At 38.9% G+C, this 25,726-nt stretch overlaps 1 protein-coding gene across 1 annotated transcript; it reads left to right on the top strand.

Moving 5' to 3' along the window:
- Positions 1 to 15,771: 15,771 nt before the first annotated feature.
- On the top strand, positions 15,772 to 24,453 carry LOC138850498 (GTPase IMAP family member 7-like). Its single transcript, XM_070077330.1, has 2 exons — positions 15,772 to 15,886; positions 23,026 to 24,453. Exon 2 carries the CDS (start codon positions 23,067 to 23,069, stop codon positions 23,949 to 23,951), a length of 885 nt encoding a protein of 294 aa, XP_069933431.1. The 5' UTR covers positions 15,772 to 15,886; positions 23,026 to 23,066; the 3' UTR covers positions 23,952 to 24,453.
- Positions 24,454 to 25,726: the final 1,273 nt, after the last annotated feature.

Raw genomic sequence — 25,726 nt, 5'->3', positions numbered from 1 at the left:
GCTGAGCAGTATTCTATTGTGCATGTGTACATTTTCTTTATTTATTCATTTGATGATTCACACATCTTGGATGATTCCATATTTTGGCTATTGTTAACAGTGCAGCTATAAACATGGTGGTACAGGTATCTCTTTGATACAATGAGTTTGTATCTTTTGGGTGTTTAGTGATGGGATTGCTAGGTCATATGGAAGAAATAAAAGAAATAAGAACAGATATAATAAAATAAAAATAATTTCAAAAGATCAACAAAATGAAAAATTGTTTCTTGATAAGCTCAACAAAATAGACAAAACTTTAGCCAGGTTAACATAGAAAAAAAGAGAAAACCTCAAATACATAAAATTAGATGTGTAAAAGGAGACATTACAACCAGTACCACAGAAATACAAAGGATCATAAGAAACTATGAAAAACTATTTGTTAACAAATTGAAAAAACTTGAAGAAATGGATAAAATCCTTTCATTAAACCTACCAAGATTAAATAAAGAAGATACAGAAAAACTAAACAGATGCATAGCAAGCAACGAATGTGAAGCAGTAAATAATTCTCCCATCAAAGTAAAGTCAATGAGCTGATGCATTACTAGTGAATTGCATAAAACATTTAAAGAGGGAATCTATATTATTATAGACTGCTTTCCTCCATGAACAAAACCTCTGAGTCACAGCTCCAGGCCCTGGGCAGGGAATAACAACCAGTGCTCTTCTTCACTTGCTTCTCTCAGCACTCAGGTGCCACCATATGAGGGGTCTGAAATGTGGGCAATGGGGGTTCCAGCAGCTGCCTTATCCAGAATGGGCCTCCACCTCATGATAAAAAGACCAGTGCCACTGGCTGCACACGTCATGAGTTTAATCTCCACAACTCAGAGGTACAGAGGATCAGAAATGCTGTCAACTTGAAGCTGCTGGTGAGATGCTGTCTGCTTTCCTTGGCAGCTGAGGGGAGAGGGAGCCCCAATTCCTTGGCCACTTTGGCCCAGAGTTGTGCCTCCTTACTGATCTGAGGGTAGGCTGTTGAAAGAAGTGCTTCACGACTCAAGTGTCACACATTCTCACTGTTCTCACCAAAATTTAGTCAGTTTTCCTGAATGAATACCTTCACATTTGCTGTGTTCCCTTATGACAATAGTCAAAAGGACTCACTTTTTAAGAAAACACCAGTTATTATTGTTCCATCTGATAACATGTCACACAGGATTCCTCATGATGTATAATGGATGTAGTCTGTCAGTAGTAACAGACCAAACTTTGGTCACACTGGTAACTCCCTGCTTCTCCCTTTCTGCTAAATGCATAGATTTTATAGAGATTTGTTTTTCCTTCTTGTTAGTGGCCCTATTAGAATGAAAAGCTTCTAAACAGAGATGCAGATATCATTTGCCATTGTTTCCCAGGCTGTTATCTTACCTGCAAGTCCTTGTTCTCCTACTACAAGTAAATAGGTTATACTTGCAGGGGATAAGAGAAATGCTGGTGTCTGGTTTTTTCAAATAGTCACTTAATGAACTTCACAGCTTAAAAATGAGTCATTTACATGCAACTTTCACATTATCTTTCTTCATGATAAATAATAATCAAAAACAAGGAGGCTGTTCAGCTCTTCATTAGCTGCTTAGGTTTTCAGAAAGTCTTTGTTAGAATATATAGAAAGGTGGCTGGCGCTGCGGCTCGCTTGGCTAATCCTAGGTTCTAGTCCCGGTTGGGGCGCCAGATTCTGTCCTGGTTGGTCCTCTTCCAGTCTAGCTATCTGCTGTGACCCGGGAAGGCAGTGGAGGATGGCCCAAGTGCTTGGGCCCTGCACCCCATGGGAGACTGGGAGGAAGTACCTGGCTCCTGCCTTTGGATCAGTGTGGTGCGCTGGCCACAGTGTGCCGGCTGCGGCGGCCATTGGGGGGTGAACCAATGGCAAAGGAAGACCTTTCTCTCTGTCTCTCTCTCTCTCACTGTCCACTCTGCCTGTTAAAAAAAAGAATATATAGAAAGGTAACACCACCAATTAGCACCTATTGCAATTTAGAGCAGCGTATATTTTGTTCAGCTCATGCCACAGTCAAAAGTGCAAGCTGCTATGCCTGCCCTGAATGAGGCCATGGTGTGGATGTGGAGACTCAGGGGAAATTCTTTGCTTCACCCTTGCCCAGCATCAACATGAAGAAGACCCAAGGTGGCGTTTGAGCATAGTTCAGTGCAACCTTCACAGTAACGTGCTTTCTTGACCAGGACTTACTCTTCAGTTTCTTCTGAACATTTTGTTGGTACAAAGAAGGCGACAGCGGCCCCATAGCTTGCATTTCTGTCTGTAAGATGGCCACAACTGTATTTGACAAATAAGACAGGATGGTGGGAGGTGAGTCAGGAAATGGCATGACAGGAAGGATGCATGCTTTTCTATGCACAAGTGTATTTACAATAAATCCTCTTGTTGCTCATTTCTTGAAGATACAGGAGGTTATAGGAAATAAAGAACTGTGGTGAAATGCTGAGGTGTGTATTATAATGGTTCTGTTTTCTTTTGTTAAGGTTTGATTTACAAAACTTATTATTTGTAATAAACACTGCAGAATAATTTATTTATGGGAATGTGAGAGTGAAGTAAAGAAAGAAAAGATAGCAAATTGAAATCGAAATGAAGAATGAAAACCGTAGCAAGAATTGTGCATACCACACTTCAAATTGCAGAGACAGGAAGTTACTGAATGCTATTGGATGGTTATGGCAGTCTCTTAATTCTTTCCTCAAAGATGTTCTCCTCTGCAGCCTTTTCTGCCATCATTACTATTGCAGAGTGGCCACAAATTCAGGGGATATCCAAGCAACCTTCTGGACCTTAGGCAGTTTAGGCAGGTAATGAAGAGATCTGATGTGGCTGATAGTAACAGAAGACTGCAAGAAAAGTGTGCTTCTTTGCTTGTTGCTTCCTTGGCTATTCTGTACCAGGTGGTAAATAAAACTGGTGTCTGACTAACATTATGCTGATGACCATGCAGACTCTATGCATTGGGAAAAACAGAGTTTGGACTAATGTTGCTCCCTCACACCAGACTATCAAGCAAAGTGATCCAGGACTGATCTCTCTCTCTCTTCTACTCTCCTTTGGAGGATCACTCTTTTGGGCATAACATAGTTTGTAACTGTGAACCCCAGCACCTGAGCAGTACTGTAGGTCAATGGGCTGGGGCTTATGCATTGTGCCAAAAGGAGTGCTTGGGGATTTGTAGTCAATGGGCAAGGCCTAATTATTGCACTATTGTACAATGCCATTATACACATCACACTTAGGTAATCCGGTGCTTCCCTGTCTTTTATCTTAAAATATATTAGAGTTCAGAAATATTATTTTTTTCTGAATCCACAGATATCACAAACCTCAGAATTAGATCATGAACACTTTCCAGTTGACATTATACTTCACATATTCATGGAAGACAGTCATTGTTGGTGTGCTGTTCTGAAAATGTACTACTGAAGGTCTCAGAACAAAACAAATGTCATTTGGGCTCTGAAGGGTTCTATTCAATGCAAATCTAACAAATTTCAGTAATCCTGTGCTGCTGGTGTAGCCTAGAGATAAATGTTTTTTATATATGGGGTCTTCCCAAAGTTTGTGGAAAATGCATATTCCTAACCATTATGAAAATCTGCATTTCAAAAGCCATTTTTGCATCCCAATAAATGCATCTTTTTCAATAAAATCTTTGAAGTACTCTTATTTTTTCTTTTTTCTTTTTTTTTGACAGGCAGAGTGGACAGTGAGAGAGAGAGAGAAAGACAGAAAGGTCTTCCTTTGCCGTTGGTTCACCTCCAGTGGCCACCGCGGCCGGCGCGCTGCAGCCAGCGCTCGGCGCTGATCGGATGGCAGGAGGCAGGTACTTCTCCTGGTCTCCCATGGGGTGCAGGGCCCAAGGACTTGGGCCATCCTCCACTGCACTCCCTGGCCACAGCAGAGAGCTGGCCTGGAAGAGGGGAAACCGGGACAGAATCCGGCACCCCGACCGGGACTAGAACCCGGTGTGCCGGCGCTGCAAGGTGGAGGATTAGCCTAGTGAGCCGCGGCGCCAGCCTGAAGTACTCATATTTTTTTTCTTTTTTTTTAACTTTTATTTAATGAATATAAATTTCCAAAGTACGAATTATGGATTACAATGGCTTCCCCCCCATACCGTCCCTCCCACCCACAACCCTCCCCTTTCCCACTCCCTCTCCCCTTCCATTCACATCAAGATTTATTTTCGATTATCTTAATATACAGAAGATCAGCTTAGTATACATTAAGTAAGGATTTCAACAGTTTGCTATCACACAGAAACATAAAGTGAAAAATAATAGATGATTTTTTTAAAATGATGATGAAATCAGATCAGACCTATTGTCATGTTTAATCCCAGTGAGAGTCAAGTTGGGAGTTGATAATTTTTTTTTTTTTACAGAGGATCAGTTTAGTATGCATTAAGTAAAGATTTCAACAGTTTGCACCCCCATAGAAACACAAAGTGAAATGTATTGTTTGAGTACTCGTTATACCATTAAATCTCAATGCACAGCACATTAAGGACAGAGATCCTACATGAGGAGTAAGTGCACAGTGACTCCTGTTGTTGACTTTACAAATTGACACTCCTGTCTATGGCATCAGTAATCTCCCTATGCTCCAGTCATGAGTTTCCAAGGCTATGGAAGCCCTCTGAGTTCTCCGATTCTTATCTTGTTTAGACAAGGTCATAGTCAAAGTGGAGGTTCTCTCCTCCCTTCAGAGAAAGGTACCTCCTTCTTTGAAGACCTGTTCTTTCCACTGAGATCTCACTCACAGAGATCTTTTGCCAGAGTGTCTTGGCTTTCCATGCCTGAAATACTCTCATGGGCTTTTCAGCCAGATTGGAATGCCTTTAGGGCTGATTCTGAGGCCAGAGTGCTATTTAGGACATCTGCCATTCTATGAGTCTGCTGAGTATCTCACTTCCCATGTTGGATCACTCTCCCCTTTATTTATTCTATCAGTTAGTGTTAGCAGGTACTAGACTTGTTTATGTGCTCCCTTTGACTCTTAGTCCTTTCATTATGATCAATTGTGAACTGAAATTGATCACTTGGAATAGTGAGATGGCATTGGTACATGCCACCTTGATGGGATTAAATTGGAGTCCCCTGGTATGTTTCTAACTCTACCATTTGGGGCAAGTCAGCTTGAGCATGTCCCAAATTATACATCTCTTCCCTCTCTTATTCCTACTCTTATGTTTAACAGGGATCACATTTCAGTTAAATTTCAACACTTAAGAATAACTGTGTGATAATTACAGAATTAAACCAGTCATATTAAGTAGAACATGAAGTACTCATATTTAAAAGCATTAAAGCATGTTTTTCTATTTTTTTAAACTTTTATTTAATGAATATAAATTTCCAAAGTACAGCTTATGGATTACAATGGCTCCCCCCCCTCATAACTTCCCTCCAACCCGCAATCCTCCCCTTTCTCGCTCCCTCTGCCCTTCCATCCACATCAAGATTCATTTTCAATTATCTTTATATACAGAAGATCAGTTTAACATATATTAAGTAAAGATTTCAACAGTTTGCACCCACATAGAAACACAAAGTGTAAAATACTGTTTCAGTACTATTTATAGCATTAAATCACAATGTACAGCACATTAAGGACAGAGATCCTACATGAGGAGTAAGTGCACAGTGACTCCTATTGTTGACTTAACAAATTGACACTCTTGTTTATGGCCTTAGTAATCACCCTAGGCTCTATTCATGAGTTGCCAAGGCTATGGAAGCCCCCTGAGTTCACTGACTCTGATCATATTTAGACAAGGTCATAGTCAAAGTGGAAGTTCTCTCCTCCCTTCAGAGAAAGGTACCTCCTTCTTTGATGACCTGTTCTTTCCACTGGGATCTCACTTGCAGAGATCTTTTGCCAGAGTGTCTTGGCTTTCCATGCCTGAAATACTCTCATGGGCTTTTCAGCCAGATCCGCATGCCTTAAGGGCTGATTCTGAGGCCAGAGTGCTGTTTAGGACATCTGCCATTCTATGGGTCTGCTGTGTATCTCACTTCCCATGTTGGATCGTTCTCTCCCTTTTTTATTCTATCCGTTAGTATTTGCAGACACTAGTCTTGTTTATGTGTTCCCTTTGGCTCTTAGTCTTATCATTATGATCAATTGTGAACAGAAATTGATCTAAGGTTGACATTGTAGCACAGTGAGTAAAGCTACCTCCTAAAATGCTGGCATACCAATGGGCATTGATTCAGTTCCCAGCTGCTCCACTTCCAATCCTGCTCATATGTAAAAGCTTGAGAAAATCAACAAAAGATAGCCTAGGTGCTTCGACCGCTGCTGCTCATGTGGGAGACCTGTAAGAAGATCCAGGCACTTGGATTTTTCAGGCCCAGCCCTGGCCAATGCAGCCATCTAAGGAGTTAGCCAGCAGATGCAAGAATGCTATCTCTCTGTCTCTCTCTGTAACTCAAATAAATAAAATTTTAAAAACATTTTTACTGTATTTGAAGAGAGGGAGGGGGGAGGGAGAAGGAGAGGAAGAGATAGAAGACAGAAGAGTTATCTCAAAATGCTTGCAACAGCTGAAGCTGAGTCAGGCAGAAGGGAGGAGCCAGGGTACTCAGTGTGGGTGTCTATGTGGGTGGCAGGGACCCAAGTACTTGATTTGTCACTTCTTAGGGAGCAAATTAGCATTAAGGTAGATTGGAAGCAGAGGAGCTAGGAGTTGCACCAGGCACTTGATAGTCATAAGAGTCACACAAAGTATCTGCCAATGTTTTCTTATTTTTTTCTTTTTTTATTTTTTATTTAGTAGATGTAAGTTTCCAAAGTACAGTTTATGCATTACAATGGCTTCCCCCCACCATAATTTCCCTCCCACTCACACCCCTCCTATCTCCCACTACCTCTCCCATTCCATTCACATCAAGATTCATTTTCAATTATCTTTATATATAGAAGATCTATTTAGTATATATTAAGTAAAGATTTCAACAGTTTGCACCCACATAGAAACACAAAGTGTAAAATACTGTTTCAGTACTATTTATAGCATTACTTCACATTGGACAACACACTAAGGACAGATCCCACGTAAGAAGTAAGTACACAGTGACTCCTGTTGTTGACTTAACAATTTGACACTCTTGTTTATGGCGTCAGTAATCTCCCTAGGCTCTATTCATGAGTTGCCAAGGCTATGGAAGCCTTTTGAGTTCGCCGACTTCGATCTTATTCTGACAGGGTCATAGTCAAAGTGGAAGTTCTCTCCTCCCTTCAGAGAAAGGTACCTCCTTCTTTGATGGCCCCGTTCTTTCCACTGGGATCTCACTCGCAGAGATCTTTCATTTAGGTCTTCTTCTTTTTTTTTTTTTTTTTTTACAGGGTGTCTTGGATTTCCATGCCTAAAATACTTTCATGGGCTCTTCAGCCAGATCAGAATGCCTTAAGGGCTGATTCTGAGGCCAGAGTGCTATTTAGAACATCTGCCATTCTATGAGTCTGCTGTGTATCCCACTTCCCATGATGGATCGTTCTCTCCCTTTTTGATTCTATCAGCTAGTATTAGCAGACACTAGTCTTCTTTGTGTGATCCCTTTGACTCTTAGATCTATCAGTGTGATCAACTGTGAACTGAAATTGATCACTTGGACTAGTGAGATGGCATTGGTACATGTCACCTTGATGGGATTGTATTGGGATCCCCGGCACGATTCTAACTCCACCATTTGGGGCAAGTCCGACTGAGCATGTCCCAAATTGTACATCTCATCCCTCTTTTATTCCCACTGTTATATTTAACAGGGATCACTTTTCAGTTAAAATTTAAACACCTAAGAATAATTGTGCGTTAATTACAGAGTTCAACCAATAGTACTAGAACAAAACAAAGAAAAAATACTAAAATGGATAAAGTATTACATTTTACATCAACAGTCAGAACAAGAGCTGATCAAGTCACTGTTTCTCATAGTATCCATTTCACTTCAACAGGTGTCCCCTTTGGTGCTCAGTTAGGATCATGAAGCAAGACCACTACCTTACACCTTACACAAAAATCCACTCAACATGGATTAAAGACTTAAATCTACGACCTGACACCATCAAGTTATTAGAGAACACTGGAGAAACCCTGCAAGATATAATTACTGGCAAAGCCTTCCTAGAAAAGACCCTGGAGGTGCAGGCAGTCAAAGACAAAATTAACATTTGGGATTGCATCAAATTGAGAAATTTCTGTACTTCAAAAGAAACAGTCAGGAAAGTGAAGAGACAACCGACAGAATGGGAAAAAATATTTGCAAACTATGCAACAGATAAAGGGTTGATAACCAGAATCTACAAAGAAATCAAGAAACTCCACAAGATCGAAACAAACAACCCACTTAAGAGATGGGCCAAGGACCTCAATAGACATTTTTCAAAAGAGGAAATCCAAATGGCCAACAGGCACATGAAAAAATGTTCAAGATCACTAGCAATCAGGGAAATACAAATCAAAACCACAATGAGGTTCCACCTCACACCAGTTAGAATGGCTCACATTCAGAAATCCACCAACAACAGATGCTGGCGAGGATGTGGGGAAAAAGGGACACTAACCCACTGTTGGTGGGAATGCAAACTGGTCAAGCCACTATGGAAGTCAGACTGGAGATTCCTCAGAAACCTTAAGATAACCCTACCATACAACCGAGCCATCCCACTCCTTGGAATTTACCCAAAGGAATTTAAATTGACAAACAAAAAAGCGGTCTGCACCCTAATGTTTATTACAGCACAATTCACAATAGCTAAGACCTGGAACCAACCCAAATGCCCATCAGCAGTAGACTGGATAAAGAAATTATGGGACATGTACTCTACAGAATACTATACAGCAGTCAAAAACAATGAAATCCGGTCATTTGCAACAAGATGGAGGAATCTGGAAAACATTAAGCTGAGTGAATTAAGCCAGTCCCAAAGGGACAAATATATGTTCTCCCTTATCGGTGACAACTAACTAATGTTTTCTTATTTTAAAGGGATAATCCCCTCCTCCCCTTTAAATGATGAAAAAATTATTTTCTGAAAATTGGATACACTGTAAGAGTTTGAGTTGGCACTTGCTGGTCAGACTGGTGTGTGCTTTTATGGACAGGGGATGTTGCAACCTGCTCAGCTCATGCTGCCCTGAGAGTCTGCCTGCTCCTCTTAAGAGTTAAGAGGCCTTAACTGCATCCATCAGGACATAATTTTATCAGTACTTATTAAGGAAGGTGACTTTCTTGCTTTGGTACTGCAAAAATTGATGACAACAAACAAATTCTTCTATAAAGTGGATCTAAACACAGAATTAGTAAATGGGAGTAAAGCGAAGGCAGCTAGGAATCAGGGAAATTTGAGGCCTGAAATGTGCTTGAGGAACCATCTCATACAGTGAGAACTGGCCTTCTGAGAAAGCCAGGCATTCTCTTCTCAGCACTGGGACTTTCATGCTCCTCTGAAGACCATCCTTATTTCTCATGAAAAAGAATGAAGAATGAGAACTATGTTTTGATGGTACATTAAAGGTGTCAGCTCAACCTGGTTAAGAAAAACCTAGAGAAGTTGTAAAGTCTCACTCTGGTTTTGTCTTTGGAGGTGTCTCCAGAGCAGATTGCTGTGCAAGCTCATGGGGGAAGGTCTCTTTTCCCCGTGGGGCCAACATTATCCAACTGACTGGGGCCCAGAAAATTGGACTCCAGGAGTTGGACCAGCGTCCCTGGGTTCCCAGGGACCACTGGCTTCCATGATCCTGAGGCCTTTGGAGTTGCACAGAGCTTTGCATCGAGTCCTAAGTTCTCAATATTGCAGATTGCCAGCAAAATAGTTCCAGTCTCCATAACTGCATGCTCAAATTCCCTTAGTAAATCACTTTTAGTATCCACCCATCCATCCATCCATCTTTATCTATATATCTGATTGCTTAACTCTGTCTCTCTGGAGAACCCTCAGTAAAGTAAATTTTTCTAAGGATTTTGCACTGCTCATATTGCACAGTGCAACAGAGAAATCATTAGGTTGTTAAAGAGGAAGAATCAAGAAGCAGGCAGCATAAAAGTGGAAGTGAAAAGAAAGAATCCTAGTGCTGCTATAGAAAATTTTCAGAAACCAATAGCTTACAACCACGGAAATGTGTCATCTCACAGTTCTTCAGAAGTCCAAAAAAGGTGTTAGCAGGCTCATGCTCTCCTCCTCCTAGGGGAAGATCCTTTCTTGTCTCCTTCTACGATCTGGTGGTTGCTAGAAACACTTTGTATTTTTTGGCATGCAGATTCAACACTCCAATCTTTGCCTGTTTTGTCACAGGATTTTATTCCATGCAGTTGTCCAAATTTCACTCATTTCATAAGGGTAAGCATCATTGGAATAGGGCACACCCCAACAACCTCACCTTCACTTGATTATATTGCCAAGACTGTATTTCCAAATAGGGTCATGTTCTCAAGTACTAGGATACATATCTTTTTTCAGAGACAAAATTCAACACATAATAGGTAATAATAAATGGATAGTGTCTGCAATTTGGGGGTGACATATCTCCAGTTTCTTCCTTTCCAATCCAGCAAAGAGATTTATATCACTGTGCTTGGAAGACAACCGCTGCAGAGGCTTAGAGTCCATACTAGGTCTTGTATTCAGTCATTCTTACAATCTCTCTCAATCTTTATTTCTAGTCCACTCTTCCTCTCTTTATCTCTTCTTGCAAAACAATTAACACAATGTTTTGGTGGAGCTCTGCCTACCTAAAACTCCAGTCATAGTTCTTGTCCATACCATTTTATACTTTATGAAAAATGAAGATATAATGACATAAAGACTAGTGTTTTGAACATAGCAGACCCTCAAAAATGCTCATCATGACCCTGTCTTTTTTGTTCATGCTGCCAAAACAAGACAGCACAAACTGGTTTTGTTTCTACAGAACAGAGTACCTAGTACACTGCATGAGGTTCCAAGACAGTGCTTCTCTACTGCAGAAAAAAGTTCTGTCTGGATTTTTACAGCAGAGTCTTCAAGTAGGCACTGGAAGAAAGCAGAGGCTTGTTTGATAATGAGACTGAATGACAGAATGAAAAGAACTATCACCATTTGAAGGGGGTAGGCACTTACCTATTTTATAAGAATTTGATCAATGTTTCCCTTGTTGGATCTGGCTTCAAGTGTGCTTTTATAACCAGTCCTGTACCTTTTTTGTTACAAATAATCTGCTCAATATGTGAGAACTTGATTTCTTTTTTAAAAAATTTTTCTTTTATTCAGTTTTAACAGATTCAATGTGATTTATAGATACAGTTCTAAGAACATAGTGATATTCCTTTCCTCCTTCCCTACCCAACTCTCCATCCCACCATCCTTCCATCTCCTTTCTTTTTTTAGTTTTGAGGTAACATTTAAAATTTACATAACAGTAAAAAAGCTTAATACTTCCTGGAATAATAAATTTAACAAATAAAAAGCAAAAAGATTTTAATGGGAATATAGACAATGGCTATAAACTAAAATTGAATGGAAAAATAACAATTTCACCCATGTACAGTAAATTTTAAAGTAATCAGAGATCACTAAAACTGTATTAGAATAACATTCTTAACTAGTGGTTTGACAAAAGAATAAAAGAAAGTTTTACAAAACTATATTTACAGCAATACTGATACAAACATAAATTCCTTCTTTTTGTTTATTTTAAAATATTAGCTTCAACATGTAAGGGAGGACATGCCTTGGCTGCTGTGAGCATGTTGGGGAGTGAACCAGCAGATGGGAGGTTTCTCTCTGCTTTCAAATAAAACCCAAAATTGGGGCCGGCATTATGGCACAGCAGGTTAAAGCCCTGGCCTGAAGCACCAGCATCTAATATGGTCGCTGATTCAAGTCCCAGCTGCTCCACTTCCAACCCAGATCTCTGCTATGGCCTGGGAAAGCAGTAGAAGATGTCCCAAGTCCTTGGGCCTCTGCACTTGTGTGGGAGACCTGGAAGAATCTACTGGCTCCTGGCTTCAGATCGGTGCAGCTCCAGCCATTGTGGCCAATTAGGGAGTGAGTCATCGGATGGAAGACCTCTCTCTCTCTCTCTTTCTCTCTCTCTCTCTTTTTTTTCTCTCTCTCTTTCTCTCTCTCTCTGCCTCTACTTTCTCTGTGCAACTCTGAATTTCAAATAAATAAATAAATCTTAAAAAATAAAACCCAAAATTAATACATAATTACACATTTCCAGAGCAGACCAGAATCTACACCTATCTAAGCCTGAGGTAGAAGGAAGCAAAAACAACAAGTAGGTTATATTCTCTGGGTGTATCTTTACTTGTCAGATCATGCATATTTTCACACTAAAAGAACCACATGCCAGCGCCACAGCTCACTAGGCTAATCCTCCTCCTTCAGCGCAGGCACCCTGGGTTCTAGTCCCAGTTGGGGCACCAGTTCTATCCTGGTTGCTCCTCTTCCAGTCCAGCTCTCTGCTGTGGCCTGGGAAGCCAATGGAGGATGGCCCAAGTGCTTGGGTTCTGCACCCGCATGGGAGACCAGGAGGAAGCACCTGGCTCCTGGCTTTGGATCGGCACTGCGCCGGCCATGGCAGCCATTTGGGGGGTAAACCAATGGAAAGAAGACCTTTCTCTCTGTCTCTTTCTCACTGTCTAACTCTGCCTGTCAAAAACAAAACAAAACAAAACAACTGCATGACAATCTCCTGCAATGTTTTTGAGGATGCATGTCTTGAAAATTGAGGAACAGTATTTTTTTTCTCTTTCATACTATTTGCTGAATGCTTTATTTAATATACAGTTAAGAACATGTGTATAAACTTAATTGAAAATAGATCTTAGTTAAAAAAAAAAAGAGTAGAAATAAGAGAGGGAGGAGGAAAGGAGGTGAGAGTGTGGGCAGGAGGGCGGGCACCATGGGAAGAATCACCATGTTACAAAAGCGGTAATTATAAAATGTACGAATTGTAACTGTAAAGCTGTATAGTTCTGCATAATTTCCTGTAGACTTCCTTCTAAGGGTAGAGTTTCAAAACTTGCCATGAGAGGACAAATCCCAAGTGGGGGGTGGTGGTTAAAAAAAGCATTTAAAGTGATAAAGTGATTATAGGGATAAGATTAAGCATTAAAGTGATCATATAGATAGGATAAAGTATTAGAGTGATCACACACACAGGATTAATTGTTTGGTAATAATGGAATCAAAAATGTGTGACTGCTCCAATATGGGAAGGAGACCATACAGCTGACTAATAGAAAGGCCATCACTTGAAGTTGCACTCTGATCTCAGAATCAGCCTTTAAGGCACTCTGGTCTCGCTTAAAAGCCAATGAGAGTATTTCAGGCAAGGAAAGCCAAGATACTGTGGCAAATAGTGTCCCTAATGTGGATGACCTCTGTGGGTGAGACCTCAGTGGAATGGAGTGGTCATCAAAAAAGATGTATTTTTCTCTAAAGGGAGAAGAGAACTTTCACTTTGCTTATGGCCTTGTCTAAATTATTGAAGGGGTTGGTGGATTCAATATGCTTCCATAGCCTAGGCAGTTCATATCATGAGCCTCAGGTGATCACTGACGTCATATATAAGAATGCCAACTGTTATATTAACAGGAGTTACTCTGCACTAACTTCCCATTCAGGACCTATGTGCTCAAAGACTTGGATTATGAGAGTTAATAGTAAAACTTGTTTTCAAAGATTTACTTTGTTTTAGTGTATTGAGTGGAAGATATTCTTATGTCTTATAAGCTTTAGTTATGCCTAAGTGTCCAACTCTATTGCATGGTAAAAATTTTCTCAAAGGAAAAAAGTATATTATCACATAATTAAAAGAAAAATAAGAAATGAAATAGGAGGTAGGGTAGGGTGTGAACGAATCAGCGAGGGAGGATGGGGTGGGAAGTGTTATTTGTTCTTTTTTTTTTTTTTTTTTTGACAGGCAGAGTTAGACAGTGAGAGAGACAGAGAAAAGTCTCCTTTTTCCGTTGGTTCACCTCCCAAATGGCCACTATGGCCAGCGCACTGTGACGATCCAAAGACAGGAGGCATGTGCTTCTTCCTGGTCTCCCATGCGGGTGCAGGGCCCAAAGACTTGGGCCTTTCTACACTGCCTTCCCAGGCCACAGCAGAGAGCTGGACTGGAAGAGGAGCAAATGAGACAGAACCAGCACCCTAACCGGGACTAGAACCCAGGATGCCAGTGCCACAGGTAGAGAATTAGCCTAGTGAGCCATGGCACCGGCCTCATTATGTTCTTAAAACCATAGGTATGGGGGCAAAGCTGCTGCCTGTGGTGCCAGCATCCCATATGGACTCCAGTTCAATTCTGGGCAGCTCCACTTCTAATCCAGCTCTCTGCTATGGCCTGGGAAAGCAGTAGGAGTTGGCCTAAGTCCTTGGACCCCTGAACCCACGTTGAAGATCCAGAAGAAGCTCCTGGCTCCTGGCTTTGGATCAGCACAACTCTGGCTAATGCAGCCATCTGGAGAGTGAGCCAGTGGATGGAAGACCTCTATTTCTCTCTTTCTCTCTCTTTCTCTGCCTCTCAAGTAAATAAATAAATCTTTTTAAAAATCTAATTTATGAGATACATGAAATTTGTTTGTTCCATTTAATAAATTAAAAACTTAATAAAAAATAAAAAGTCAAGAAGCTCTATGGGCAATGGCTATGATTTTTCCAGGCTTCATCTACCTTTTTTAATTTTTGTATTTGTTTCTCATGTATTAGATCCTTTTGGTTTTGTAGTCAATACTGTTAATTTAACACAAGTTGATACCTTCCTAAAAGACTGTAGTAAGTAATAAAACCCAAGAATACAATCACCAAAACATACACTCAGCTCTGTGCTTGGAAATACCAAGGTACATGCCAATGTACCCTCCTCCCCAGACCATCCCTCAGTCTCCTTCCGCACCCAGGAATGACCATCAGATACTGTGACTTGCTTTCTAGAATATATTTGGGTCACCTAATTTGGCCCTTTGGATCCATTACTGTCACTCTAAGAAAGGTAAGCTTTCTATGCATGAAATGCAAATGACCTAAATGAAAGATCTCTGCGAGTAAGATCCCACAGTACCTTTCTCTGAAGTGGGGAGAGAATTTCCACTTTGACTGTAGCCTTGTCTAAATAAGATTGGAGTTGGTGAACTCAAGAGGCTTCCATAGCCTTGGCAGCTCATGACAAGAGCCTCGGGTGATTACTGACATCATAAATAAGAGTGTCAATTGTTAAATCAACATTAGGAGTAACTGTGCACTTACTCCCCATGTAGGATCTCTGTCCTTAATGTGTTGTACTATGTCAATTAATAGTATAACTAGTACTCAAACAGTACTTTATACTTTGTGTTTCTGTGTGGGTGCAGTCTTTGAAATCTTTACTTAGTATATACTAAATTGATCTTCTGTATGTAAAGATAATTGAAAATGAATCTTGATGTGAATGGTATGGGAGAGGGAGTGGGAGATGGGATGGTTGCAGGTGGGAGGGAGGTTATGGGGGGGAAAACCGCTATAATTCAAAAGTTGTATTTTGGAAATTTATATTTATTGGAGTTAAAAAAGAAAATAAAACAACAAAAAAGAAAGGTTAGCTTTGGAAATTTTGGTGTTATTTCAGGCACATGGAAATAAGGTGTCAACTTTTAAAATTAGAAGCAGCTACCAAATTATAGAGCAATATTTCTGTTTCTTTAAAGGCAAATGCTGCCTTCACTGGCTCCACCCAAGCTGAGCTTCCTGAATACAGAAGCTGTGGGGAGGGCAAACACTTCCCCTACAGTCATCGCAGCAGCACCAGCTAAAAGAGCCTCTCTGGAGAACCTGAGAACTCACCAGCTTGTACAAAAGAAGGTGAGCCTGTCTGAGAAGAGGACCCAGAATGACAGAGCTGGGAGGGGCAGTAGGGAACAGGGCACTTGAGTGCAGTGGATTCTGATCCATGGAGGGAAAATAAATGGTGATAATAGGTAATGCACTATTCAAAGATGTTTCCAAGGTGGTAACAGATGGGTGGAAGGGAGGGAGTAAGGTATTTTTCTATCATGGTGTTCATACATCTCATATTTAACAGGACAAACTTTTGCTGAATAGGGTGCCTTTCCTAATGGCTGTGGTGATAAACACTTAGCATTGCTTGGCAATCTTAATAGGAAAGTAAGTGCTCCCATAGTGAATTTTTAGAGCTAGAAAATTTATTAGGGACCATCTAAATCTCTATTTTATTCAAAAAGAAAATAAGAATCCCAGGATTTGGTCATTCTCCATGTCTTATCCAGTTCACTGATGATAGAAGATGATAAAATTTAGTTTGCACACTATTTTCCAACAGGTAGCAGACATAAGTTGTGTCCTTAACAATGCAACTTGTGAAATGGAGGAGGGAGTGCTATGGGAGCAGATTAGTTACTTTCTCAACCTTCCTACCACACATTTCTTTCTCAGGCTACAATGAAGTAGTTCAATCTGATAAATGCCAAAGGAGCAATATGGCTTTCAATTCTTCAGTGTTTTTGATGTGTGTGTGTTCACATGCCAATAGTATTTTGTAGCAACTACTTTTGCAATCAGTGCGTGCTGTGCTCTGCAGCACATCTGCAGAACCTCCTCTAGGAAGGCCTCACATCATGCCCAGTAGGTTTTATCATCACAGAGGAGCTGACTATCAAAGAACTTAAGGCATATTTTAGACGTTCTAGGCCTGTGCCACAGATTAGGTCTGACCACATCTGAAGTATGCTTTTGTGCACCCTTCTGTTAGCTGCAGGTCCTCTGGGTATTCTGTGAGAAAGTTCTTAAAAGATATTTTTCTGACTTTGCCTCTCAATGTTGGCTTGTCACTATGGAGGAAAGCCCACTGAGGCACTGAGGCCCTCCTTCTGGCCCTACCTGTCACAGACTTGTTCCCAGTTCACCCTTCTAGAGACAGTGTGAGTACCTCACTATATGCCCAAAGTCTATCCTGGATAAGATGTAAAATGATGCTTACACGCATAGACTGAGAAGAACCCATGACGCGGGGGTGGTGAGGAAGGTTACAAGTGAGTGGAGGGGAGTCGATGGACCTCACATCAAATCCTTGCTCTGCCCAGTAACTGTATGCATAGTTACCCTAGGCAAACTTAAGAAAGGGAGAAAAGCTAAAAGAATTAAGAGTTCATTTTGCTGGTAAAATAATGCCATTTACTACAGTCCTGTAGTTCTAGTGTCTTTTGTGAATTCATACTTGGGGAGCCATTCAATCAGATTAAGTTTTGCCTTTTTTTTTTTTTTTTGGTGGAATGCTTCATGGGTATAAGTGGTAAACTTCTATTAGAAAACACATAATGTTGGTTGTCTCTTCTTTTGTGGTGTTAGTAGGCATCAATGACTGCCTAGAATGAATTTAATGTTTCATCAAACATTTCCAAATGATGATAGACTAATTTGATTATTTTCTTCATTTATTAGATGCAATAATTTTAATATACAAAGTAACTTCCCTTCAGCAATTCTTTCATTCTCTTGAGACATAATTAAAAGATAAAATATGGGAAAAACCTAAAAAGTGCTTTACTTCCCCCTTTACTTGTCCATGTTCATAGTGATAAGTTGCTTTCCAAGCACACTGCAAAGGGAGAAATTAATTTTCTTTAGGAAGATGACATTGCTCCCAACTACTGAATTTCAACACGTTTGTATATTTCAGCAATTAGACTTGATTTTTGTTACTGACGATGAAAGTGCTCCATCTTTTTCCAGTTGTAGCTTCTTCATTGTAGTTACTGAGTCCCTTTGATGGCACTGTAATTCCTTTTAAAATTTTTATTAATATAAAAAGAACAGATTTCATGCATTTAATTGATAACAATTCTAAGAAGATAATATACTTCCTTTCCTCCCCACCCCCCATCTCCTTCCTTTCTTTTCTTTTTTCTTGAATTTTGCAGTAACTTTTTATACTATACCTGCTTTTTAGTGAAAAGAGCTCCAGGTTGAACTTGGTTATTTATTGTCCAAGATCTAAAATCATAAATTTATTTGGAGAGCCCTAATTTTTTGAGTGAGAAATAACACTTGAAGACCACAATCTGGGTATTCAGTGTGCTCACTGGTATTGTGTTGGTCATTGTTTATGTCTTTTATATGGACTTTGAAATTCACACACAGACACTCTAACAATAAACACAATTCCTGAAAATATTTTAAGACTTCTTGTAGGGTTTTTCCTCTGTCTCCTTAGATTATATTCCATTAGACATGGACAGTGAAATGACTGCATTTTCAAGACTCTTGGATCAGTTTTTTATGTAGTTCATTTATCACATAAAACATAGGTTAATTTGTTGGTTGCTTTTGATTTTTTCCTGCTTTTAAAAATATAATGTTGGCTGTAAACTGGATGATCTTAAGTCTAAATATACAAAAAAATCATATTCAAAGTCTAGTTTTTAGTATCTTTCCTTGTCTTCACCCATTTCTTCCATCTTCATGTAGTAACTTTTTCTCAGATTATTCTTCCACTGTGTTTTCACATATATATGAAAAGTCATTTATGTATCTAACCCATGTTCCTCTTTTTCATATAAAATGTGATAAAATATACATTATTTTTTTCTACTTTGATTTTTTTCTTCACTCAACAACATATCCTGAAGATCACTCCTTATTTGTATATAGAGACAGTTCACATTCCTTTTTACATTTGGATAATGCTTCACTGTGTGAATACACCCTGGTTTATTCAGCTGATCCCATACTGATGATCATTTGATAGGTTTTTTATTTTTTGATATTGCAATTAGTGCTGCATAAATTGAATAAAAGTATCTTCAGAAAGTTTATGAATAATGTATATTATTTAAAAAGTGTACATTGATTTCAATTTTTTGAAACTGAAATCCCATCAATATAAATGTATTTTAATTCCATTTTCTATGAATTATTTGAGGTACCTTCATATATCCTTGGTATTTTTTCTGTGTAGCTTTCAAGTAAGTCTTAAAATTTGGATTGATAATCAAAGAATAAATGCATATGCAGTTTTTGAAAGATATCATTAACTTCTCTGAAAGTATTGGGCTATTTTTCCATTCCCACTATTCACTGGAGATAATCTATTTCCCCAAACCTTTTCCAACAGGTTGTGTTGACAAACTTTTGGACTTTGTCATATCCATACTTGAGAAAGAGTATATTGACTTGTTTTTCATTTTTTTCTCTTTTATGATTTAATTTAACATAATTCTTTATATCCCAGGGACATTTTCATGTCTTCTTTGAAATGCACATTCATATTACTTGCTCAAGTTTCTATGAAGATGTTGGTCTTTGGTTTTTCTACTATTAGATATTCTTTGTATAAAAGAAAAAAGATATGTTTGCTATAAATTTCAAAAAACAATTTCCTTAGTTGGATATTTGCATTTAAAGTGTCAATTGTGTTTTTTGCTTATAATATTAATTTAAATATTTATTTAATCAAATAAGTCTGTCTTTGTCTTTTGTTTTATTCAGTTTTTTGATTTGTTTCTCACTGAATTTTGTTATATTTTATTTTAAGCCTTATTTTATTTTATTTTACAAATTTCATGTATTTCAAATATACAGCTTTGGGAACATAGTGATACTTCCCACAATACCCCTCCCTTGCCCTATTCTCATACTTTTTCCTTCTTCCTCATTTTAATCTATCTCTTAATTTGTTACAGTGATCTACTTTCAGTTTCCTTTATACTCATAAGATTAACCCAAGCTAAGTAAAGTGCCCACTAAATAGTAAGAAGAAAAAATATTGTTCCTCAACAGAAGATACAAGGACTGTAAACAATAACTGAATCTCAAAATGCATTTATGCTCCTATAGATAACATTTTTTGATACTCTATTAGTTACCACAGACCAGGGAAAACATATGGTATTTGCCTTTTTGAGTGGGGCTGGCTTATTTCACTAAGTGTAATGGTTTCTAATTGCATCCTCTTTGTTGCAAAAGGCAGTACTTCATTCTTTTTTATGGCTGAGTAGTAATCCATAATAAATGCACACACAAGCACTCACACACATAGACAATTTCTTTACCCAGTCATCAGTTGATTAGTATCTACGTTGATTGCATATCTTAGCTACTGTGAACTCCGTTGCAATAAGCGTGGGAGTTCAGATAACTGTTTCATATGCTGATTTCATTTTTTTGTGTAAATTACCAGTAGTAACATTGCTACGTCTTATGGTATAGTTATTTTCAGCTTTCTGAGGTATGTCCATACTGTTTTCTATAATGGCTATACTAGTTTACATTGTCACTAACAGTGTATTAGGGTGCCCCTTTCCTCACATCCTTGACAGAATGTATTTTTTTTTATTTTAGGATAATGGCCATTCTAACTTGGACGAAGTAAAACTTTGCTGTATTTTTTATCTGCCTTTCCCTGATGAGCAATCTTGAGCTATTTTTAATGTGTCTGTCAGATATTTGAATTTTCCCTTTTGAAAAATGCCTGTTCGAGTTTTTGTGTATTGATTAACTGGATTGTTTTGTTGTTGTTGAATTCCTTGAGCTTTTTATAGATTCTGGATATTAATTCTTTATCAGTTTCATAGTTTGCTAGTTTTTCTCCTGTTCTGTCACCTCATCAGTTTGCTGAGTGTTTCCTTTGCAGTGCAGAAGCTTCTCAGTTTGATGTAATCTCATTTGTCTTCTTTGGCTTTGATTGACTGTGTGTCTGGGGTCTTTTCCAAGAAGACTTTTCCTATGCCAATTTTGCAGAGTTTCCCCAATGTTATCCTCTAGTAATTTGGTGGTATCAGGTCATAGATATAGATCCTTGATCCATTTTAAGTTGATTTTTGTATGAAGTGAAGGTAGGGGTCTTGATTCATATTTCTGCATGTATAGATCCAATTTTCCCAGCACCATTTGTTGAAGAGACTGCCCTTTCTCCAAGCATTCATTTTATTTTCTTTGTCAAAGATTAGTTGATTGTAGATGCACGTTTTAATTTCTGGAGTTTCTATTCTGTTCCATTGATCAAATGTCTATTTCTACACCAATTCCAGGCTGTTTCTCTAATTTTAATTTTTCTTTACTCTTAGTAATTTTGAGGTTTTTTGTTGTTGTTGTTTTTCTAGGTCCTTGAGATGCACTGAGAGCTTATGTCTTTGATGATTTTCTAATTTCTTGATGCAGTGACCAACTGTTTGTTATAAGTTTCCTTCTTACTGCTGCTTTTGCTGTGTCCCCTCAATTTTTATATGTTGTATTGTTATATTTGCTCATTTTCAGGAATTCTTTAATTTCTCCCATGATTTTTTTCTGCTATGACCCATTGTTCATTCAGGAACATGCTGTTCAGCCTTCATGTGTTTACACATTTTCTAGAGATTCTTGAGTTGTTAATTTTCAACTTCATTCCATTGTGGACAAAAAAGGTAAATGGTATGATTTCATTTTTTTTAATTTGCTGAGATTTGCTTTATGGCCTAGCATATCGTCTATCCTAGAGAAATTTCCATGCACTGATGAAAATGTGTATTCCGTAGCTTTTTAATGAAAGGTTCTCCAGATATCAGTTAGGTCCATTTGGTCCATAGTGTAGATCAGCTCTGTTGTTTGTTGATTTTCTGTCTTCTTGGTCTGTCAGTTGATGAAAGTGAAGTGTTAAAGGCCACCATTACTATTGTATTGGAGTTCATGTTTCTATTTACATTCATTAATTTTTCTTTTAAATGGTCAGCCACCCTGGCATTGGGTGCATATACTTTTATTATAGTCACATATTCCTGTTGAATTGATCCCTTAATCATCACATAATGCCCTTCTTTTCCTTTTAAAACAGTTTTTTGTGTTAAAGTATATTTTGTCTGATATTATAATGGCAACATCTTCCTATTTTTGCTTTCCTTTAGCATCAAATATCTTTTTCACCCTTACCATTTTAGTCTACCACCCCCAGGCACAAAGAATTTATAGATTTTTTTAGTAATTTATATAGCTCTTTTACATTTATAACTCAAGTCTATTTTTAAATCAAATGGTACGAGGAAATGGTTGCAATTTTTTTGTTTCCATGATTATACAATTATCCCAATTTGCTTATAAAATTGTCTTTTCTCCACTGATATGATATACTACTTTACAGAATGTAAATGTAACATAGCTGAATTGAATATAGGCAAATACATTAGGAACAACAGTCCATTTGTGAGTCTTCTGTTTCCTTCTCCTCATTCTGTCTGTATTCACTCATCAGCATCACAGTTCTTTAATTACAGTAGTCATGATGTTTTTCTTGCTGGTAAAACAGGTCTGTCATCTTAATGAACTTTATTGTCAGCTTTCTGAAATACAGCCAACCAAAAATTGATGACAAAAGTTTTAAAATATATATTTACATAACTCATGTTAAAGAAGTATGTATTAATTCACAGTTTATAAAATTCTTCAAACACAAATCAATTTTAAATTCAATCAACTAGACATTTTTAGTTAATTCTCCTATTAAGGTATTAATAGGATATGTTGTAACAATCCATTTTATCATACCGAGCCAACCTTATAGTTCTTAAATAAACCACACCTAATCAAAGTATATTGTTCATTAATGTTTCATAATTTAACTGGATTTTTGTTATCAGTATTACAAATGAAACACACTTGTAGCTTCTTTACTGGTGAAATCTTTATCAGTTTTTAGAATCAATATCATATTTGATTCAAAGAATGCTGCTTTGCTTACTATACCGTCATGAACAGTTTAAGTAGTATTGAAACAATGATATTGAAAATTTTAATAGGGTTTCATTGTTAAACAACCTGGACCTGATACTCTTTTGTTAGAGAATTCTTTACACTAGTATTTCTTCCTTACTAATTGGGCTGCTTCATCTTTCCATCTTCACTGAGATGACTATGCATAAGCAAATATTACAGATTTTCAACAACGACAAGAAAAAAGGACTGGGAATAATTCCTACTCACTAAATTGGCCTTTTTCCCTTCCCTTCCTTCCTTAGGGTCTATAGGTGCCTAAGTTCCCAAGCGTCCTTACATAGACATGGCTGGCCATCAAAATAGCGCTTTGAGGATCGTTCTGGTAGGGAAGACTGGAAGTGGGAAAAGTGCGACAGCAAACACCATCCTTGGAGACAAAGTCTTTACATATGGAATAGATTCCCAATCCCTTACCAAGACCTGTCAAAAAGCATCCCGGGAACGGAAGGGGACAGAACTCCTTGTTGTGGACACCCCGGGGCTCTTTGACACTAAGGAGGAACTGGATAAAACCTGCAAAGAAATCAGCAAGTGCGTCCTCTTCTCCTGCCCAGGGCCTCACGCCATTCTCCTGGTTATGCGGCTGGGCCGCTACACGCAAGAAGATCAAAACACTGTTGCACTGATCAAGGCTGTCTTTGGGGAGTCAGCGATGAAGCACATGATCATCTTGTTTACCCGCCTAGACGAGCTGGAGGATCAGACCCTGGATGGCTTTATAGCGAATGCAGATGTGAACCTGAAGAGCGTCATCCAGGAGTGCGGGGGCCGCTGCTACGCCATTAACAACAAAGCAGACAAGGCTGAGAAGGAGAGTCAGGTGCAGGAGCTGGTGGATATGATAGAGAAGATGGCACGGGGAAACGGAACGGAATATTTTTCTGTGGACATATACAAGGACACAGTGGAGACACTGAAACGACAAGTAGCAGTTTTGAAGGAAATGTTTGATGATAGGTTAAAGAATGAAATTAGACGTATAGAAAATGATCGTAGTCTTAAATCAGAGCAAGAAAAGGCTGAAAAAATAAAAGATGTAAAGTTGAAATATAATAAAGAACTTAAAAATATAATGGAAGAAGCTGAGCATAATGTACCTGAAGAAGTCGTTAACCAGATTAAGGACGTACTTTTTAAAAGCTGGCAGAAGGTGAAAGGAGTAATGTAATTTTAATTGTTTCTCTTTATTGTACTATGATTTGTTAATGTGGTGAATTGTATATTTTCTGTGATTATACCTCCCCAATACACAAGTTTTAATAAGGTAAAATTGAAAAAATATGTCTGCTTATACTTTATGATATGATATGTGCACACATATCTTGAAATTATTAAATCAAAATAATTCCTATATTATTGACATATTTACCTGTTTTTTTAATCTTTTTTGGTGCATGAAAAGTCATTCATCCCTTGTTTATACTCTTGTGGGACTATGTTCTACCTACTTTTTACCTGTTAAATATTATGATTAGTAATGAATTAAGCCTGTGAATATAGAGAGGATTAAAATTGTGTTTTTGCAAAAACTGATGAAGAGAGGGGAGGGAGGTGGGATTGAGGGAACAAAGAAGTGAGGGAAGTGTGGTTGTCTTCTTGGAGCTGTACTTATGGAATGCATAAAATCTGTTCTCTTTATATTAATAAAATTTTTTAAAAATTTTAAAAAAGAATTACTTTCTTAGAAAATCTCAAAGATACAGGACAGAAATTTTAACAACAGTCACCACACTCTACATCTCTGATCTCTAGAACTTAATCTTCCCACAGAAAAAGCAGAGAGAGAGAGAGAGAGAGAGAGAGAGAGAGGTCTTCCATCCACAAATGGGCCCAGCAGCAGGAGTGGGGCCAATCCAAACCCAGGAGCCAGGAGCTTCTTCTGAGTCTCTCACATGCGTACAAGGGCCCAAGGGCTTGGGCCATCTTCCACTGCTTTCCTAGGCCACAGTAGAGAGCTGGATCAGAAGAGGAGCAGCTGGGACTTGAACCAGTACTCATATGGGATGCTGGCGCTATAGGTGGTGGCTTTATCTGCTGTGTCACAGCACTGGCTCCTTTCCATGACTATTGGTCCATTTGAGCTTCTATAACAAAATACCACCATGAGTAATGCGGCTGAAGAGCAACAGAAATTTATGTTTCAGTTATGGAGGCTCATAAGTCCACAACTGAATTCCGGACACTTACTGTCTGGTGAAGGCCTCTTCCTTATAAACATTTACCTCTTACTCTGATCTCAGCAGAAGTAACAAGGAGTCTCTCTTGGGACTCATTTTTGTAAGGAAACATCTTGGACCGGCGCCATGGCTCAATAGGGTAATCCTCCGCCTTGCGGCGCCGGCGCACCAGGTTCTAATCCGGTCTGGGCGCCAGATTCTGTCCCAGTTGCCCTCTTCCAGGCCAGCCCTCTGCTGTGGCCAGGGAGTGCAGTGGAGGATGGCCCAAGTGCTTGGGCCCTGCACCCCATGGGAGACCAGGAGAAGCACCTGGCTCCTGCCTTTGGATCGGCGCTGGCCACGGCGGCCATTGGCGGGTGAACCAACGGCAAAAGGAAGACCTTTCTCTCTGTCTCTCTCTCTCACTGTCCACTCTGCCTGTCAAAAAAAAAAGAAAAAAAGAAAGAAACATCTTATTCAGGAGGGTTCTGTTCCATCACCAAATCACTTCATGAGCCTCCCCTCCTGATACCATCACCTTGGGAGTGAGAATCTCAACCTATGAATTGGGGGTTGGGGGACGTCAAGCATAAACATTCAGACCACAACATTGCTCTTGGCATTCCAAAATTCATGTCCTTCTCACATCAAAATGTATTCATTCTATCCCAGTAGTCCCAAAGTCTCACTTGTTCCAGCAGGAACTTTAAAATCCAAACCTAAAGCCTAATCTAATTTTCAACTAAGTCAGATATGGGTGAAACTCAAGAACAAAATTCATTCTGTC

This window comes from Oryctolagus cuniculus, chromosome 7 (genome assembly GCF_964237555.1).
Source record: "Oryctolagus cuniculus chromosome 7, mOryCun1.1, whole genome shotgun sequence".
Lineage (NCBI taxonomy): Eukaryota > Metazoa > Chordata > Mammalia > Lagomorpha > Leporidae > Oryctolagus > Oryctolagus cuniculus.
Note: the sequence above shows the minus strand (reverse complement) of the source record. Positions and strands in the feature narration are given on the sequence as shown.

Coding starts and splice junctions, on each gene's coding strand:
- LOC138850498 (XM_070077330.1), top strand. CDS start 23,067: ATGGCTGGCCATCAAAATAGCGCTTTGAGGATCGTTCTGGTAGGGAAG.